Source organism: Genypterus blacodes, unplaced genomic scaffold, assembly GCF_046128005.1.
Source record: "Genypterus blacodes isolate CSIRO-AG114 ecotype Tasmania unplaced genomic scaffold, CSIRO-AGI_Gbla_v1 ptg000003l_1, whole genome shotgun sequence".
NCBI classification, from domain to species: Eukaryota; Metazoa; Chordata; class Actinopteri; order Ophidiiformes; family Ophidiidae; genus Genypterus; species Genypterus blacodes.
In genome coordinates, this window is record NW_027466817.1 from 2,504,430 (window position 1) to 2,524,532 (window position 20,103).

General features: G+C 40.8%; 2 protein-coding genes across 17 annotated transcripts; one reads left to right on the forward strand and one right to left on the reverse strand.

Annotated features, from left to right (window-relative positions):
* Positions 1 to 341: 341 nt before the first annotated feature.
* LOC142993463 (uncharacterized) lies at positions 342 to 10,234 on the reverse strand. Of its 16 annotated transcripts, none has more exons than XM_076144243.1 (30): positions 10,116 to 10,234; positions 9,327 to 9,487; positions 8,999 to 9,121; positions 8,427 to 8,546; positions 6,521 to 6,623; positions 6,057 to 6,091; positions 5,812 to 5,901; positions 5,644 to 5,730; positions 5,455 to 5,553; positions 5,253 to 5,372; positions 4,746 to 4,806; positions 4,592 to 4,650; positions 4,318 to 4,372; positions 4,099 to 4,211; positions 3,915 to 4,010; positions 3,713 to 3,829; positions 3,501 to 3,596; positions 3,325 to 3,414; positions 3,109 to 3,207; positions 2,882 to 2,977; positions 2,681 to 2,782; positions 2,488 to 2,571; positions 2,308 to 2,403; positions 2,056 to 2,127; positions 1,892 to 1,947; positions 1,695 to 1,797; positions 1,535 to 1,612; positions 1,319 to 1,450; positions 1,188 to 1,232; positions 342 to 1,035 (listed from the first exon to the last, which is right to left on the reverse strand). In XM_076144243.1, exons 1-30 carry the CDS (start codon positions 10,135 to 10,137, stop codon positions 658 to 660), a joined length of 2,988 nt encoding a protein of 995 aa, XP_076000358.1. In that variant the 5' UTR covers positions 10,138 to 10,234; the 3' UTR covers positions 342 to 657. The 16 variants fall into 16 exon arrangements, with proteins under 16 accessions (XP_076000358.1, XP_076000350.1, XP_076000333.1 ...); XM_076144235.1 differs by having other exon boundaries at positions 4,592 to 4,653; XM_076144218.1 differs by having other exon boundaries at positions 5,223 to 5,372.
* Positions 10,235 to 11,462: 1,228 nt separating this feature from the next.
* Positions 11,463 to 17,997, forward strand: tp53i13 (tumor protein p53 inducible protein 13). Its single transcript, XM_076144343.1, has 9 exons — positions 11,463 to 11,906; positions 11,998 to 12,075; positions 12,361 to 12,396; positions 12,699 to 12,757; positions 12,985 to 13,063; positions 14,228 to 14,356; positions 15,083 to 15,265; positions 15,373 to 16,492; positions 16,685 to 17,997. Exons 1-9 carry the CDS (start codon positions 11,748 to 11,750, stop codon positions 16,786 to 16,788), a joined length of 1,947 nt encoding a protein of 648 aa, XP_076000458.1. The 5' UTR covers positions 11,463 to 11,747; the 3' UTR covers positions 16,789 to 17,997.
* Positions 17,998 to 20,103: the final 2,106 nt, after the last annotated feature.

A 20,103-nucleotide genomic window follows, 5' to 3' on the forward strand; every position in this document is an offset into this window, starting at 1 on the left:
ACATAAATATAATATATCATCGAGTAGATATCAACGATATTATTATATGCAATGTAACAAAACGTTTTTCATTAGCATTGTGCTCAATTGTCTTGAAATGGTGCTGTTATTTATCTATAAATCACCACATTGTAGTCTATATTAATGATGCATAAATCCTACTCTGTATTTGAATACATTTCTCCAGCCTGAAATGACATCATACAAACAGTATTCAAAGAGTATTATTTTTGCGTTAACATTTTTGTTCATTTTAAATGCTTCTACTACAACTACAACAACACATCATCATAATAATAATAATAATAATAATGATAATAATACCAGACACTCCAAACAAATTCATTAAAATCATTTAGTTGTATTCACCAAAGAAAGCATTTGTATTTTATTTTTTTCGTGTGATTAAGAATCGGACACATGTCAAACAAATGCACTTCTTACCCTGTAAAGAAAATTATCTAATTATCATTTTGCATGATATGATTATCTCCCTTGCTGTACACATTTTCTTGATGTCTCGACGGTACAATGGATACATTTTCTCTCCATGATGAGATGTGTTATTTCTCTCACATGAAATCAGGGCACTGAACGCATCATTGACAAGTGACAGCGACAACAAAAACCTCAACTCCTAAGAGGAACATTTTGTCACTATTGGGACGGTTTGGAGCCTTTCAGTAGATCAGAAGAGGAAAGCTGGGTGGTAGTCCTGGTTGTTCCCTCTGGCAGCCTCCTTGGACTCCCGAGCAAGGCCTCCATGGGGCTTGCGGGTCTGCGGATGGGCGCCCTTTCTGTCAGACCGGAGGAACCTGTCAAGGACTCCCCGCTGGGTAGGGGCTTGGGAGCTTCAGCTATAGGCTCCATCTTCACCACAGGCCTAGAGGGGAGGGCAGTGAAGGAGACAGCAGGAGCGCTGCAGGGTTTGGGACTGATGCCACCAGCGACTGAAGATTCACCAGCACATGAAGCTGAAGGTGTTGAAGATTTACAAACGGAACCCTCCATCTTTGGCTCACCAACAGGACCACCCTGGAATAGAGGATCCATGGGAATCACACATGGGTTACTGTGGCCTTATATGGCATTTCTAGCAATTAATTTTAGGTTTCTCGGATTTTTATAAATGATTGTAGGATTGTAGTTATCTTGTTTCCGCAGACTTTACGTGAAAACAAACTCACATCCTTTTTCTTCTCTTCACTTCCGCTTCCTGAGGGTGTTGGACTCTGTGTGGCACATAATCAATAAGATGATGTCATTGCACTATCGCTGAACTGAACTGAATCTGATATTTGCATTCTCTGTAATTTACCTTCTTCTCCTTCTTCTTCTCCTCCTTCTTCTCCTCCTTCTTCTCCTTCTTCTTCTCCTTCTTCTTCTCCTTTTTGTTTTCCTTGTCGCTGTCATCAGATGAACTGGACGAACTAGAGGAGCTGCTTGAGTCCTGCTCAAAGGTACAGGGTCACTGTTTAGCTACATTGATGACATTCCATTAATTAATTCATGCCGTGTTTGACTCCTGATTGACCTTCTTTTTGTCCTTCTTCTTCTTCTTCTTGTCCTTCTTTTTCTTCTTGCCATCGTCAGTGCCGGAAGAATCTGAATCCTGGATGGAGGCGATCCGAAGTATTGTTAAGGATTATTGTTTAATTTAAATATTGGCAGATTTCAGATTTTCTTTTCCTGACCTTTTTCTTGTCTTTCTTTTTCTTCTTCTTCTTATCCTTTTTCTTCTTTTTCTTCTTATCGTCATCACTAAAAGAATCGCTGGAGGAGATGGAAGAATCCTGGACCAAAAATGAGAAATTGTGGTGATAGATAATTCTCCTCTGAGATTTCCAAAGCAGAAACATTGTTCAAATCTTTTAGCCAATAACTTTGTCTCACCTTCTTCTTCTTATCCTTCTTCTTCTTATCTTTCTTTTTATCCTTTTTCTTCTTCTGTTCATGCAAAAATAACACATGCTGATGAGGCGCTGGTGATCTTGATGTGTAGCAGTTGAATTGCTTCTTATGGAGTGTGTAACTTGTGTGTGTTTGTCATCTCACCTTGTCTTCATCACTATCAGACAAAGAGGAGGATGAGGAAGAAGATGAGCTGTCATCAGAGGAGCAGGACTTCTAGAGACCATAACAGACAGGAAGGACCAAAGTTTAATATGTGATCATCAATCATACAGCATTTCACTGGTTAATAAAGCAGCAAAGTATTGATCTGATCAGAATAATGGAATTTAAAAATGGACACAAACACAAATATTAACAGCACGTGTAACAATCACGTATGGTGAGAACACAAACCTTTTCCTTCTTCTTCTTTGGCTTCTTCTTCTTTTTCTTCTTCTTTTTCTTATCATCCTCACTATCAGAGGAAGAGGAAGACGAGGAGCTGGAATCCTGCAAGAGAAGAAGAAGAAATAAATAAACACAAAGATATTATGGGCACAATTACAAACGTGATAAAAATGAGAGAATACAAACTTCATCCTTTTTCTTCTTAGGCTTCTTCTTCTTCTTTTTCTTCTTATCATCCTCACTATCAGAAGAGGAAGAAGAGGAGGAATCCTGAAGGTAGAAAGAAAACACTGAATCAAACCAACGCACAGAAATAAACACAAAAATATTACAAGCACAATTAGATCATTTAAGACAATAAATATGCGAGAATACAAACTTTATCCTTCTTCTTCTTTGGCTTCTTCTTCTTTTTCTTCTTCTTCTTTTTCTCTTTATCATCTTCACTATCAGAAGAAGAGAAGGATGAAGAGCTGGAATCCTGCAAGGGAAGAGGACAGCAATTGTATCACACCAATGCAGCAAACACAAACTTATTAACCCCACAATTAAAAACATGATATATAGTGAGAACACACACCTTGTCTTTCTTCTTCTTTGGCTTCTTCTTCTTTTTCTTCTTCTTTTTCTTATCATCCTCACTATCAGAAGAAGAGGGGGATGAAGAGCTGGAATCCTGCAAGAGAAGAAGAAGAAGAAGGAGAAGAAGGAAACATTGAATAAAAACTGACGCAACACAGAAATAAACACGAAGATATTATTTGCACAATAAATTGAATTAGATGATAAATATGCAAGAACACAAACTTTATCCTTCTTCTTCTTCTTTGGCTTCTTCTTCTTCTTCTTCTTTTTCTTCTCATCATCGTCACTATCCGAAGAAGAGGAAGATGAACAGCTGGAATCCTGCAAGAGCAGAAGAAGGAACAATGTAATCATAGCGATGCAGCACAGACGTAAACACAAAGATATCTTTATCTTTATCTGCACAATTAAAATGTGATGTATTGCGAGAACAAACACCTTATCCTTCTTCTTCTTTGGCTTCTTCTTCTTCTTCTTCTTTTTCTTCTTATCATCCTCACTATCAGAAGACGAAGAGGAGGAGGAATCCTGCAAGGGAGGAAGGGCGGAAATGATATTATACTGATGAAATGTACAAGTAAAGATGATGCACTTGTAAATGTGACGAAACAAACCTTATCCTTCTTCTTCTTTGGCTTCTTCTTTTTCTTCTTCTTTTTCTTCTTCTCATCCTCACTATCAGAAGAGGAGGAAGATGACAAGCAGGAATCCTGTAAGAGAAGGAGAAGAAGAAGGAGGAAAACTATATCACAGCAATGCAACACACGTATAAACACAAAGATATGATCAGCACAAGTCAGACATGATATATTGCGAGAAGACAGACCTTATCCTTCTTCTTTGGCTTCTTCTTCTTCTTCTTTTTCTTCTTCTTCTTCTTCTTTTCATCTTCACTGTCTGAGGAGGAGCTGTCAGAGGAGGATGAAGAGGAGCTGGAGGAGTCCTGTGGATAACAAATATTAATTGAAGTGTTGTTAAATGTAAACTCTTATTAAAGAAAAGACAATTTTATGATTTGCTCTCCTCACCTTTGCCTTCTTCTTCTTCTTCTTCTTTTTCTTTTTCTTCTTCTTGTCTTTTTGGTCGTCATCATCGTCATCACTCTTCGAAGAATCACCAGAATCCTGCGACAGTAAATGTGGCATCAATACACCATCATGATCATGAATCATAATTACAGTTGAAACTGTAGTAGAGATGATGTGTGTTTACCTTTTTCTTCTTCTTCAACGTCTTTTTCTTCTTCTTCTCCTTCTGCTCTCCTCCTTCTCCTTCGTCGTCACTGAGGCATCCCGCCTCATCAGCGTACAGTAATCCTCCCTCAGCTGGACACCAGACATTATTACACACAACCCTTCACTTGGAATCACTCCTTGGTTGAGACACTCGAGTGGTGTGTGTGTGTGTGTGTGTGTGTCTGTGTGTGTGTACCTGTGAGGATAGAGTCCAGTTTGCCGTCTTCTTTTGCTCTAGGCTCTTTCTTTCCCTGTTGTAAAAAGCAAAATATAAATATTTGTCTGTGTTCGCGCACTCGAGTGGCGTGTTTGTGTGTGTGTGTGTGTGTGTGTATATGTATGTATGTACAGTATGTACGTATGTATGTATGTGTGTATGTATGTACAGTATGAATGAATGTCTGTCTGTCTGTCTGTCTGTCTGTGTGTGTGAGTGTGCGTGTATGTATGTATGTATGTATGTATTCCACCTTGTCTTCTTCTCCATCTTTCTTCTCTCCGACCCCACTTGGTCCTGCACCATCACCACCTGCTGACAGGAAGCAGGAAGCAGGTAGTAGGATGTGGTTTGGTCCGGTCACAGTTTTACCTCACACTTGTTTGGTATCTGCATGTTTCACTCACCAGCAGCTGAAACAGCCGCAGCAGCAGCAGCAGCACAGATGGGCTCATCCTTCTCTTCTCCCTGTGTGTCAAAAAGCCCCAACACAATCAAGCTCAAACCCAGTCACACACTTAAAACGCTGCAGATCATCCACACACTCAAATACACATATTATGAACAGTCAAACACACACACAAACTCACACACACAGTCTAATGCGAGTGTACAAGGCAAGATGCTGATTTGTTGCAGTGTGACATGACAGTGAGGTGTTTCCTTACATTCTCTTACAGGCCCTGACAGGTACACAAGCTACTACACACTGTGAGGAAGAGGAAGCTGCACACAAGCTCCTCTCACACTCCCGCATTAACCTTTGTATTTCTTTGCATTCACTTTGGCTTTCATTTGTTACTGTCTTAATTATAGAACCAAAACAGAATGATGTGACAATATGATTAAAGAGTGAACATTCAGTTATGATGACTGCTTCATACTTTATTGGCTCGATAAAAACAAGAATTTGCCTTTTTCTTATCTTCCTCCTTCTTCTCCTTCTTTTTATCCTTCTTCTTCTTTTTCTTTTTGTCATCATCGCTGTCAGAAGAGGACGAGGAAGAGGAAGAGGAAGAGGAAGAGCTGGAGTCCTGAGAATGAAAACAAAGATATTTGACAATATGGACTTTGATCATTTGACTTTTGACAAAAATTAAAATGTTTCAGTTCAACCTTCTTCTTGGTCTTCTTCTTCTTTTTCTTCTTTTTCTTTTTGTCATCATCGCTGTCAGAAGAAGATGAAGAGGAGCTATCTGAAGAAGAGCTAGACTCCTGAGAAGGAAAACACACATATTTGACATTGGGAGGGAGTGAAGACAGAGCAAACTATGAGCGTGGAGAAGATTAAGGTCTGAAATGTACCTTCTTCTTCTTCTTCTTTTTCTTCTTCTTCTTTTTCTTCTTGTCCTCACTGTCAGATGATGAGCTGTCACATGACGAAGAGGAGTCCTGGGACACAATGATTCATATCTTAATGATTTAGTAACTGTTTGTTATTGTTGCACAATATACTGTAGCAATTCAGCATACTTTCTTCTTCTTCTTCTTCTTCTTCTTGTCCTTCTTCTTCTTATCCTTCTTCTTGTCTTTCTTCTTGTGATCTTCCTCATCTGAAGAGTCCTACACAGACAGAAAGACAAAGCTTTTGATGCCTCTCATATTCACTCCATTTTGGCCTTTTTTGCTGAAACGATAAGACGGTTAAACTTCAAATATCATTTTCTTCTACAGACATTTCATTGTGAAACACGAGTGAGTCTTAAAGTCTCTCTCACCTGACTCAGCTGCAGGGCCTCTGGATCTACGGCACCTGGAAAAGGAGAACGAAAGTGTCAAAAGTCTCTCAATCTAAACAGTTTGACGCTGTTTATCTGTTTATTGTTCTCGTAACTGTGAGTTAAAAGGACAAAGCTATGTAAATTCCTGCCAGGATAAAAGCCACACACTCCCTTTTATTTTGAAAGGTGTCTCCCTTAAACTTCCTCAATACATCCGCCGCCTCCTGCATTCGATGTTTATTGGACCAGATCAATCACATGACTAACTGACAAGAGCCCACATGTCTTCATCATTTGACTTTTTATAAATATGGAAATCAAAGGTTTTCAAATTTGGATTTTGTCGCATATATGATTGTTTTTGATGATGTCCATATATGTGCATTAATCCTAATTATCTACGACTGAACATCTATGTCTTTTCACACTTAACACTGCAAATGAATACTGTATTTACTCACCTGCTTGACATATGATGACGCTGTCCCAGACGTACTCCTTCTCCTCATCCTTTTTCTTTGGCTTCTTTTCCTTCTTCTTCTTCTTCTTCTTTTTCTTCTCATCCTGCAAAGAACAACAAGTTTCATTACTTAATCATTACTGAAGGCCACATGTGCCCGCACAGCGTCAAAAAGTGGGTTGAAGCCTCTTTCAAGTAGAGAACAACACACATAAATAATATGACAAACTGGACCCTAAAGAGACACATAGGACAAGGAGGCTATTGTTCATTTTGAGACATTCGTGTTTGTCCTTTGTCCATTTATGAGACATTGGTATATTCCACAGAGATAAAGTTAATCTGGACCTGGGTGTGTTTACTGTTCACACCTACTGCATCACACACACACACACACACACACACACACACACACACACACACACACACACACACACACACACACACACACACACACACACACACACACACACACACACACACACACACAACACACAGGATAGAGCACACTCCAGCATGTACATGTATATACACATGTATTCATGCAGGTGGGTATGCATGCAAACACATACAGTATGCATGTATATAATTTGTGAGACTTCCTGTTAGAAAAGAATACTTTTGTCTCTATCTGTGTGTTTTATGGGCTGTGTGTGCTGATCTGGTCTGTTTGAAAGGCTGTTGCTGGGTGTGTTCCTCTCCTGTCAGATACTGCCAGATATCAGGGTTGGGAACAATGCCGACTACCTACTACCCAGGTTGCATTGCATTCCACACTCACTTTTTGCAGATACTGTTCTTCAATTTCTTTTTACCTAGATGCTTTCCAGATGGTCAGACATGCTGGTCTAGACAGCAGGAGCTCACACTGTTTGCCGAATGCACAAATCCTGCCTTTAATTCTGCCACAAATGTTCTAACTTTACTTGTAAGAGCCTGAGATAACTGAGCTACATTTTTCTAAGCAACCCAGTTTCTCACCACAGGAATGGAAAAAGTGCAAGATGTGACACCACAACCGCTGCTGAATCACCAAACAAGTCATGTTTTTCTCCGAATATGTTGGTTTGTTGATAAGCAGGATTTTTAAATAGGTTGTGAACCAATTTTGGAGAAACTTGATAGAAGGGTGGGAGGAAACCATTCCATTTTGGGGATGGAGCTGGGTTTTAAATTTTCTTTTTATATTTTAGACCATTTCTACAAAGGTAATAGAACAATTTATCCCATAATGGCAGTAGACAAATTAGGAAATTAAGTATTATTGATGTCACTATAGTTTTCTTTCCTATAACACTATATAACTAGAAAAAGACAAATGTAGTTAGTTACCGTGGCAAAGATTCTGCAGATCGGCATCAAAGTAGCCATGTGATTGCAATTACATGAATCAAAATCAAACCAAACTAGACGTTTGACGTTTGATAGTCGTTTGACAGGAAAGACTTGCCAAGAGTTTGCAGAAACAAATCTGAACTGCAACAATCAAACCTTCAGTCACCTTAATTTGTTGTAGCAATAATCTGCCAAAAAAAGCCTTGTAAAAAGTAAAAAGTCCTCTCAGTATAAGTAATTACAAACAATTCATCTTTTTTGTTGTGATAAGTAATTGTCACACAGAGCAGCGACGAATGTAGCTAATATATAGTCTATACTAGTCTACGCCTATGTGGAACTCCTGAGCTGTGGAATGACATACGGTGTATATGATTGCAACTAGTGCGTAACATGCTGGAGCAAGACCTGAGTTGCAGCTCTGCATTGGAATGAACTTTGACAACAAACATTCAAACCCGCTGAACTCGCTTCTTCCCCCTTTTTACCTGCGTTTTATTTTGAAAAGTAATGTCAGGGACGAATATCCAGATATATTCTGAAAAGACCTGAAGAGTGCAAACATAACTTACCTCACTGTCACTGTCTGAGGAGCTACTGGAGGATGAAGAAGAGCAGCAGCAGGAGGAGGAGGAGGAGGAGGAGGAGGAGGAAGAAGAAGATGATGAAGATGATGAAGACGAGCTGGAGTCCTTTTGAGAGAGAGGCGGGGTTATTTGTCAGCTTTGTGTACACATGGAGTATTTATATCCTCCTTTGTTAGAGAAAGTGATAAATGACGGCTGAGTCATTTGCAGATATACTGGGGCGAAGCTTTTCGCAACGGCTCAGATAAAACAGAGCACACACACCTCACTACAAACACACACAACACACACGCACACACACACCCTTTCAAGCTATGTTATGAGCCATTTGAACCTCTGAATGACAGTTCAAACACAAAAAAAAGCAGAAAGCAACGACACTCCCATTCCTGTCCTGTCTCACTGGTTCTTAGTGAACCCACGAGTCACCAACCAATCCAAACACCTCATTCCCCTGTGTGCGACTTAGTGTGTATAGTTTCATTTGACTTAAGGTGAGTTTGTGTTTGCAAGTTATCAGTAAATGGTTGATTTTGAGGGGTTTTTGAGAGACTTACTTTCTTCTTTTTCTTTGTCAGCTTCTTCTTCTTCTTCGTCGTCGTCTTCTTCTTCTTTTCTTTCTTGCCTATGCCCTCATCCTCACTGTCTGAGGAGGCTGAGCTGTCAAGCGAGTACAGCTCCTGATGGAGGACAAAAAGAGAAAGGCGTGATTATTTTACTGCACCCTTCACAAACTTCACACTCCTGTATGGTTATGGGTGGAAAAATCAATGGAAGCGAAGAGAATTGAAACATCTCCTTGAAGAGTGATTGCCAATGTCGTGGTGACCTTTTTTTAGTTTTGTCAGAAGGAACAGTCAGTCACTCAGATGTCTCCAGACTCACCGATCCAGCTCCTTTCCCTGCAGGACATTTGGACTGGCATGCATCTCCCTCCACCTTGCCAAGGCCTGCAGGTTGTGCTGTGTTGCCACAAGGCTTTTCTCCACCAGGCGAGGCCACCACCACTGGCTGCTCTTCCCCTCCAGCAGCTGCCCCAGCTGGAGCTAAACATGCGTGACAGGCAGAGACTATTAACACGACTTTTGACTGAAATCAACTCCTGGCTGTGAATTTCTACAGCCTGTATGTGTGTTAGTGGTAGCAAACTCGCTTGATGATAGATATCAATGTACACAGTTATTATACACTATGCATTGTGATTTCTATCAAACAATGGTTGTATCACATCATGTGAGGGAAAGAAAGTCTGCACTTCCTGATTTCCACACTTCCTTTAAATGGACAGCCAGGTACAAAATGAAAGCTAAACATGCTGCAATAAAAATCAGATGTATAATAATTCCTTCAGTGGTGTCCTGCAGACAATGCAGCCCACTGATTATGTATATTGTTCTCTAACCAGAGGATTGCTCAACTATTGCAGAGCGAATCAGTGAACCAACAAGTGCCACACCCCTAACAGCTGAAGGGAAAACAGGACCATATTTGTGTTTTTTGCAAATACACTATAGGGACAACAACACTTCCATTAAAAATAGCAATAGATGTACAAGCTGTTTAATTTTCTGGAATGATTATTGGATGCCACAGTAAAGGAGATTAGTAATACTCACATAACAAACAATGCTGAACTATTCTGATGAAAATCATAATTGTCAAAAAGACACAAACCTTTAAGGAGAGTGGACTCCATTCAGTCTTCTCCCCGGTCCAAACAGCTGGACCTCCTCTGTGTACCTGACCCACCTGTGGCGCTTTTAGTCAAGGGGTGGGACGCTTAAAGGAGAGAGTATGGGAGTCGCTACAAAACTTCGCTCACAAATTTCAAAATAAAATCGAAATGATATTTATAATAAAAAAAAAAAAACAGTTTTTGCAATCGATTAACAAACTCAAATTATGTAAAAATCATCTCACCAACCAGCCACCAACACTAAAAAAAGACACAGAAGTATCTCACGCTATAGTAAATTGAAATTGCTGTAAATTATAAATCAATTTCAATATAAAGTTACTGACAAACACGTACAATGGAAGTGTGTAGTGTGCAAACAGAACAAGCTGAGCTACTTTCACCAAAACACCTAGTTCCTAAATAAAAGAGAATGATTTAAAAAAAAAAAAAATACAAATAACGAATATATATTAAAGAAAATGATTTTACCTCGTGTATCCATTGTATTTGTGTGTGTCTGTGTGTGTGTGTGTGTGTGGGGGGGGATTTTCGATAGAATTAAATTGTTGAATTGATATTGATATGTAACCTGTAACCCAAATCTCTTCAACCTGTGCGCTTTTATTTTGAAAATGATATACTATAACTTTTACTGCCGTCGATCTACTTCCTCATCCTGCTAGAAGTGCAGGTTTACCTGTGCAAACAGGTAATGCCTGTTTCACTACACAGTCTACCGCAGTACACAACACTACTTAGTCATCAAAGTCTATAGTCGTAAATGTTGCATTTGCAGATATCACCGCAAGAGAGAAATACAGTATAATTTGGTTCTTTATTATTAGGCCGCAAACAGGGGGAACTGTGCACGATACATATACATTTATCAATTATTTAGCTGTCCTGTAGTATTCATATAGCCCAACTACAATGTTAAATAACTTTGTCGCCACCCTGAGGATGTTAAGCGTTATTACCACTTTGTGAATATAGCAAGCGTGAATCCTCAAAGTCTTCGCCTTCTATGCATGGTACTTATGGGCTTCCGTATTTGTAGTTGTGTAAAGTTAGCTAGAATCAAGCGAGAGTGCTCCAGAAATGTGACATTTCTTTCAAAATAAAAAAAAGAATCTGGTCATTTGCAATTTAATACTATACCATGCTACACCAACAAACTAAATCCAACGATTTGGCAGATCTTTAAACATAGATGTGTTGGTTTTACAGGTAACGACAGAGGATATTCAAATATGATTAATTGAAGTCCGTATTATTTTGAAAATTGTTAGAAAAAGGTTACACCAACAGTGTTGTTTGGTACTTGCTTGATTTTGCATCATACGTAGGGAAATTAGTCGGGACTAAAGTGTGTTGATGCCTTTAGCTTTAAATTTTTTACCTGTGACCAAAACTACTTTGTGTGTTGGGATTTTTGCATAATGGAAAGTAACTTAACTTGAGTTACTTAAGAAGGGAGACTTCTATCCTAGCTCCTAATCGATAACTTTTTCCCCAGGCACATTCGCCTCACCGCTTTTCTGTTATGGTGTAGATTTTGGGCTTTCTGAGAGCTACGCTCGTTGCCTGCCAGCTCTCCGAGACGACACAAAGAGTGACATGGCTACTAAATGTGTCTCGTTTCTCTCCTGAGCGGCTGGGTGGTTGTTGCCATGCCGAGCGACACAACATCCCGGCCGGCAGCGGTGACGGTGCTGGCGGCGCTGTGGGTCACTTTGGGTCGTTGCGGTGGCGCGGCGACTCCGTGGCGAGGGTGCGACAATGGGAAGGTACGACAAGCAGGCTGAGTTAATGTTTCCTTATACTTCACCAATCATTAAAGCGATGTATGAGATTGTGTATGCGTGTGTGTCTCTCCAGCTGTTCCTGGAGAGAGACCTGCCCTCAGACCCACTTTACTTGCACTGTCCTGGCTCCTCTTGGCCAGAATCTACTCAGGTAACTGATCAGTCAGACTCCACATTCAAAGCCTCACTGGCACAGACATGGTGCTGTATGAGTCACATACAATACACTGGCTGCCAGGAAGCCGTAACAATCACAGGAAACTTGTTTAATATCATTTAGATGCAGCATTGTTGTGAAATAATAAACCTTGCACACCCAATGCAAATAAAAATTCTTACTTCAAACTTGGCACATTTCTAATAATCACCCCCTCAAAGTCCTCAACCCTCTTACAGGCGGTCAGCGGTTTCACCCGTGTTTGCTTTCTATCTACAGAGACTTCCCACTATTGACACAGTGTATGATCCAGAGGTGAGTAAACACATTACCAGCAGAAAGCTCTTAACTTTAACTACTGCTATCTTTATTGAGATTTCCCCAACCTTTGATCCTCCTAAGACTAACATAACGTGCTTGACCTGTTTAATACAATGCAGCGCCACATTCATATCCAAAGTTCATAATATTCAGTGAGGAAACAGATTCACAAAGTTTAGACTCGTCATGTTATTGTTTGGGTGGAGTCATCACCAAATGAATTCTGATGAACTCTTGATTTATATTTTGTCTTCTTTGGTGTTCAATGTTTGGGTCAACCTGTTTTTAAACTGCAGCCAGCCAGCGAGTTCTGTTTGGATCAATCCATCACCTACAACCACAGCATTCCCAACAGGTAAGGATGTGTGATGGAGACTCATTCTGCATACACTCACTGCTCACATACAACACAGACGTAAAGATAACATGTATGTAGTTACAGCAGTGACGTTGATGTGCGTACAGTATGTATAGCTACTTTGATGTCTGCTTTGTAATCTGCAATACAATCATTCTCAAATTCTGTACTATATAAAGGCAGGCAATGGAATACAGGTGTTTGTGTGTGTTTGTTTGTTATAGTGGTGCATACAGACCAGTGAGGGCAGAGAGTGGAGACTATATGTACTGTCCTCCTCAGCGGTGGCTCAATAACTTGCACGTAAGTTGCCACAATGTGTGCTGATATTAGAGAGTCGCTGAAGTCTTTCTTGTAATTACCCTCACAGCCCTGTGGTGAACCCCAGCTGAGCTAACAGAGCCGCCAAGCTGCAATTAATGCATTACTTATGGATTAACTGACATTTAATTAAAACAAATAACACACAGAGCAATGTTCTGGAAGTAGAGCACTTAAAGCAGCTCTACTTACATACCAGTTCAGTTCAACACCGTTACAGCAATAATGGGGGTTAATTTAAGGAATAAAAAGTAAAATTGTTCAAGATTCGGATTTTGTTCAACTTCAGTGAACAGAAATTCAAATTTGCCGCTTCAAATTTGAAAAGGAGTCAGGCATTTAAACAATTTATCTTTTCAGCTCAGGTTTTATTTTAGTTTGACAGTCAGTTCACAGAAGGCTAAAAATGGAGCCATGCAAAATCTTCTGCGGGATTTGAACTGGCAACGTACAGTAGATGTGATGAGCCGTGTTTATCAATTGAGCATAAGTGTCTGTCACAGGCTGAATCGGCAGAGGAAATTGATTTGCTCCATAAGAAGATCAAGCCCAGTCGTCAAATATGCGTTTAACAAAGCAACATGTGTGTTTGTCGAACATTTCAATGGAACTGCTTATTAGTTTCCTCCAGGCAAACACAATGTGCATAAAAAGATACTGTGTGGGAAATGGAAGGCATAAATGGTTTCTAATAAACAAAGAAATTGTAGACATCAAACAATGAAAGGACAAAACTTTATCACGTCGTCAAATACATTTTCAATGGACACATTTTGAGTATATACACATTACTTTGGCATTAAGAATTGGTATAGCAGGCATTGTAACTTGTGACTCACAAAATAGACTCTTGGTTCCTCTGACGTTCATGTTTCACCTAAACTAATTATCAATTGAGCAGAAACTTTGGAGACGAATCAACTTTTCCTGACAACTCACAGGACAAGCACAGGTGCAGCTAATCAAGTTAATTGTGACTGAGTTGCTCCTGCTGACTCACATGCACTCGTTAATGATATTAGTCACACCTGTGCTTCTCCGGCTTGGAGCATCCACATGTACATTTTTGGTAAATGTAATATTTAAAAGTCAACTTTAAATTGTAGCTTATATCAGTTTTTGATGTATTGAATCTTTATTTTCCAGCATGGAGCCGTCGTTTTGCTCTACCATCCCTGCGCTCCTCTCCGTGAGCGCCTCCTGCTGTCCACTCTGGCTCGTTTATGTTTACAAAACTACATCATTACGCCGCACTCAGGCCTCAGTCAAAACAGGGTAAGACAAACACTGGTATCATAGTTCAATCACAAAAATATCCGCTGGAAAATGTGTGTGTCATGCCAGCTCGATGACTCCAGCAGGGTAAAACATTTGTAGACCACATGTGAGTTACACACGTTGCTGTGTTGACTCGGCTCTCACGGCCCCATCAGCTCTTATGTTAAACTGAATTGTAAAGAACTGGTTAGCACCTGCACCGTTGACTATTAGTTACAATGAACTACACTTAAACTGAAAGTAACAGCTCATTTGTATGGGTTTTAAGCATGTCTTTCTCAGGGACGTTCTCTTGACTGCAGATTCCAGTCGTCAATAGAAGAAACATGCATGTTTGTCCTCTCAAACTGCCAAATCCAGTTCATCAGCATTAGTGGAGATTGCTCAAATTTGTTCACCTTCCGGGGCATGTTAGTATGTTTGTGTGAAAAAGGCCCCCAGTGACTACATGCAAATTCTTTTGTGCTGCTTTGTTTCTATTTATAGAGTCCAACAGAAATCTGCGTTGATGCTTGGTAAACATGTATAATGGTTCATTGCAGTGTCAAGTATCTGAAATCCTATCGTTGAATTATAAAGCTCTGATTGGAATTGAAAGTGTATCGCCAGACTGTATGCCATAGTTGCATTACAAGTAAAAAAGTTGTAGGCCAATCCCAGATCACCAAACTTGTGCATCTCGTATCACGATTACAATGTTTGAGCGAGTTTCTCTGTGTTTAGCCAATAGCCTTGGTGTCGTGGGGTCGCACCCTGCAGCTCTCCACCGTGGCCTCCTCGGGTGTCTGTGATTGGCTGGAGCCCACAGCAACCACGGGATTCACGAGCAGTGACGGCATCAAGTACAATCTGCTGTTGACGAAGCCCGCAGTGCAGCAGAGCAACCACGCTCCACTCAAAACAAAGGTTCGGAGAACTCTGTGACAACTGTGTTGATTTACTGTGTTAGTTTAAATACCAGTTACATTCTATGCACTCTATTCTATGATAAATAGTTCTCACTGAATTTGTAGGAGTCCCTGAGGGGATGCTGTGAGCAAACCCTCTCCTCCCTGCTGAGTGGAGCCATGGAAGCGGAGAGAGAGAAAAGCAAATACAGGAGGCGCAGAGCTGCAATCATAGAAAAACAGCTGGAGAATGAGAACAAGAGAGAAAGAAACACATCACATGACTCTGCTGTTCTACCAGTGAACCAGACTAATAAAACCATCCTCAACGATACAGGAGAGGTCCAGATGAACGACAGGGTGTCTGGACCATTATCAGAGACTCCAAGGACCCTGGCTGCCTCATACCAGGCTGATGCAAGGGAAGCTGCTTCTCATCCTCTGTCTGACATTCACAGTCCAAATCAGAGCAGTACACCTTCCCCCGCAGCCTCATTAATGTCAAATAAATCTGAATCTACACACGGCCCTGACTCTTTAGGATCCAGGGCTTCAGGGGCGAAATCAGATGCTGATTCCCAGAAACATATGCGAGCGCAGACAGAACCACTGCAGCCCAGAACTGAACATACTGATGAATATGCAAACCGCTCGGGTGGGAATGGCTTTACTACAGATGGAGTTAACAGTGAACGTACCCTTACTGCCAGGCCTGAAGCTGAACCTGGGCACATGGAACCCACACACCTGACCCTCAGTGTTAAACAACAGAGGACAGACATGGAAAAACAGGGAGCTACAGACAGGATACAAAGGCAAGAAAAGTACTCTGGTAAAGAAGGCATAAATGGCAAGAGGAGGGATAATGAAGTAGTTGATGTAAAAGAGAGAGAAGTAGCACATAAGCAGGCTCACAGTCATACACACACTCAGCACAAGAATGAACAGACGGGCTTCAACTCTGCCCCGAAAACTCAATCCCAGTCTGAACCTCCAACCCAGACCCAACAACACCAATCAGACATCCAAGATTGTGGCGACTGCAGCGAGGGGTCAGAGGCCGTCCTGAGCAGCGGGCTGCCGAGAACCCCCAGGACAGACGAGGCAGTGTGGGCAGCTGCAGCTCTGGGGTTTCTGCTGACTCTCCTCACACTGTCGGTGCTTCACACACGGCTGTATCGCCACTGGAGGACCACGCCCAGCCTCTACTGGCGCGACCCACAGCAGGACTACGACAGCGTGGCAGGTAAGAAGACCCAAAATGTGCTCCAAACAACCAGCTAGGATCCCAAACTTCAACCCCTACAATTTTCAGAATCTGTTCTTTTCTTTCACCTTAATGGCTGAATGTTTGTGGAACAGCAGGTTCTCATAGTTGCCACAGTCACTGTATTCACACAGCGTCTTTCTAACTCCACTGTTTGTGTGTTTCTTCTAGATGTGATCCACAGGAGGCTCCGAATTGCAAAGAACAGGCGTAAACGGGGCAGAAGACAGGAGTGTGTTCTCCTGCCGAGCTCCTCCAGCTCAGATGAACAGTAGAAATGTGGTGGAAACTTGTTTTGCATGTAGAAAAGGAGAAGAGTGAACCTTTTGTATTTCCAGAATATTTTGTATTTTTGAAATATCTTTACTCTTCGTAAAAATGTAGCGAGAAACACGAGATGCATTTTGTGCAAATTGTTTTTAGAACACCTGTGTGGTATAGACTAGACCTGTGGTTTACCTGGTAGGCTTAAACAAAGTAGGAGAAACTGCTTGGTAATATAAGAGCTTAAGATGAAACTCCTCATGGCAGCTAGATGATCACAAGTGTCAACCAGTTTCCTGCCTGTATTCTGACAAAAAAAGGAGGTGACTGGTCAATTGACATGAGAACATAGCAGTGTGCTTTTCATATAACGCTTACCTTAAAAATGTATCAACCCTCTTCACTTCCATTATGCAGTTGGTCAAATCTTGGCGTTCCCGCTTCTTGTCAGAATGCAGGTAGGGGAATAAAATAACGCACCATGGCTCCGAGGCCGCAGGTTTTCCTTCCATCTGAAACCAAGAGCAACAGCTGAATCTAATGCTCATCACATCATCAGTCAGGGGGGAGGAGCTAATCAGTAACAGCAGCTGGCGAGGGGATTTGGTTTGGAGTGAAACCCGGCAGGCTCTCTGCCCCCCACTTACCTGGTTTGACTCCTATGATGTAGATCCTGTTACTGTTAATCAAATGTTGTGACTCTGTGTTTGTGAAGGAAACCCTGGAAACAAAAAGGAAATAGAGTGAATTTAGAACTGTCAGAATAGAGGCGAATGATCACTTTCCAAAAACAACATAAAGCAAATATCGTAGCTGCATTTGTAGTGCTGTAGATCAGTTTAGGGGAAATATATTTTGATGTGTTGCTATTATCTTGTGTTTTAGTCTAGTCCTCTCTGACGCCTTTAGGACAATCCGGAGCCCCAAACCGGTTTCCTCAGGATTTGTTCATGTTACCTTATTGCTGAAAACACACTTACATAGTCTCCATAACACTTGTTTTGCTCACTCCTCATGTCTCCAATCCTGGCCTCCATATTGTTCCACCAGGGAACCTTAAGTGTTGTATAGCATTTTAACTGTACTTTTGTTTTATACTTAGTTTCATAGCAGTATTGTGTTTTACCTATGAAGGGTTCTTATCCGAGTGTGTAAGTGTGTTGCTGTTGTAAGCAATGCTGTGCACGGTACGACTAATTAAATGGTAGAAACATGACAAATGGCTGTTTCACATTACTAAAAAGGAGATTAAAAAGACTGACGTACTTGACAGAGCTGCCGTGGATTGTGCTTTGATATACATACAAGACACTATTTCAAAACAAAAGCCCATCCAGCAATATTTTGGCTGTAAGCAGCAAATCCAACCTTTACTGTAACTGAAGTCATGAGGGAAGCAAGCGACTTGTGTTGCTTGTTTGATTGCTGGAGTTCTTGACATATGTTGAAGACATATTACACTTAGCACACTACTACACAAATGAAAGACATAAGGTGGTTTAATTTACCTTTGTAAAAAAAAGGTCACGTTTATCAGTTTTACTTCTTCTGGAGATTTGAGAAATGTGAAATCATCTAATGTGTGTCTCAGTGTCCTGGGTCTCCTGGACAACATTGAGAATTATTCATTGAAATGAAATGAGGTAGAACTGATGGCTTATTGAAATATAAAACTGTTACCAAGCTTCTTATGTAAACTTATTAGGTCAGAGAGACAGTAATCAAGCACCGTCTTAACATGCCCGCTCAGTCCTGAGAATACATAAAACACTTGTATGGGTGTGCAGAAGTTTTTTTACTACCTCCCTCTCCATCTATTTCTGTGTGATGAAGCACCATAAGCATGAGTGACTACACCTATAAACCCCGAACCAGCAAAGACAATAAAGACTGCTCAGACAGGACAGTTAAACATTAAGCAAATGTGCATCAGAGCTGAATGCGGTTACGAAGCCAAAAATAGTAAGTTGAAATGGTTAATGGTCTCATTACAGAGGTGCATAAACTGAAACAATCTATCAGACAGACGCAGGGCAACTCATTTCTTGTATTATTTTATTACAAATGTACAGCTTATGAGTTTCCATTACGATTGACCTTTTAAGTCATTGTTTTCTCTATACAGTTTTTAATGTCTTCTGTTAAAAGATAACTCTCCCGTCACCCATCTCCCAAAAGTGTAGAGCTGTGAAGAAACACAGGGACAGCAACAGTACAGGCCACAGTGCAGTGCCAACAGCTGAAAATCTGAAGTGTGTTCATGATTTTCGGGGTTGGAAATGAATTCCAAATGTGTGTCGTTGGAAGGCTTGTTCCGATCGTTGAATGACTGCTGAGTGTGTGTATTGTGCCAGAAAGTATACGCAGATTTCTGGATAGTTTGTTGTGGTGAACCAACAGAAGCATTTGACATTCACACTAGAGGCACCCTACGTAGTGTCCACTAAATTCAGGGAAGGATTAGCCCATGTGCATTTCAGACCCTCCTCCCACTGTTTGAGATGACTGTAGTGCTAAGCCCAAGTGTGCTTCAGACCTCCGTCCTAAATCCAAACCCTGCATCATGCACCCTCTGTACTTGTAGTAAGACATTTGGAGATACTGTTGGACATAAAGTAGATCCTACATCACCTAACTGGTGTTTGAAATAGTGCAACTAAAATACCACACCATAAATAAATCAGCTTGACCACACTTTGCTCTTCGCTTCATGCCCTTTCTAGTAGGATCACTATCATGTACAGTGTGACCAGAGATTACATAGGAGGGAAATACCACAGCATTAACCTATATTTAAATATCTACAAGTTCATAGGGTGTCAAGATGTAAAGGTTCTATGATTTGGTGGACAGAGTCCATGGCCCGAAGCCCATTTAGGCCAACAAATAGACGGACATAAATATCTCGCAAACATAATCTAAACATACAGTATAGCTTAATATAAAATATATCATGAAAATATATGTTCATATATATGGCTCTAATCTAGAACTTGGGTGATCATGATTGAAGGGACAAGTGTTTCTACTGGCCCTGTGTGGGTTTGTGTGTCAGGAAGTTTTTATCAGTGAGTGTAACATCACTGTGTCTAAGCCAGTCAAATAAGAGGTGACCATGTGCAAAGGCATTCCGTTTCAAGCAATTGAATTGTGGATTCGATTGATTCGGAAACCATCCAACCAACCCGTCCGGCCCTACAGGGACACGTGTACAACATACTGAGAAACACTGACATCCCCAGGGCTGATGGGGGGGACAGCAAAGCAAACACAGATAAAGTGGACACTGAAGTGCTGAGGCTATTCAGACATTGATCTCCAGATAT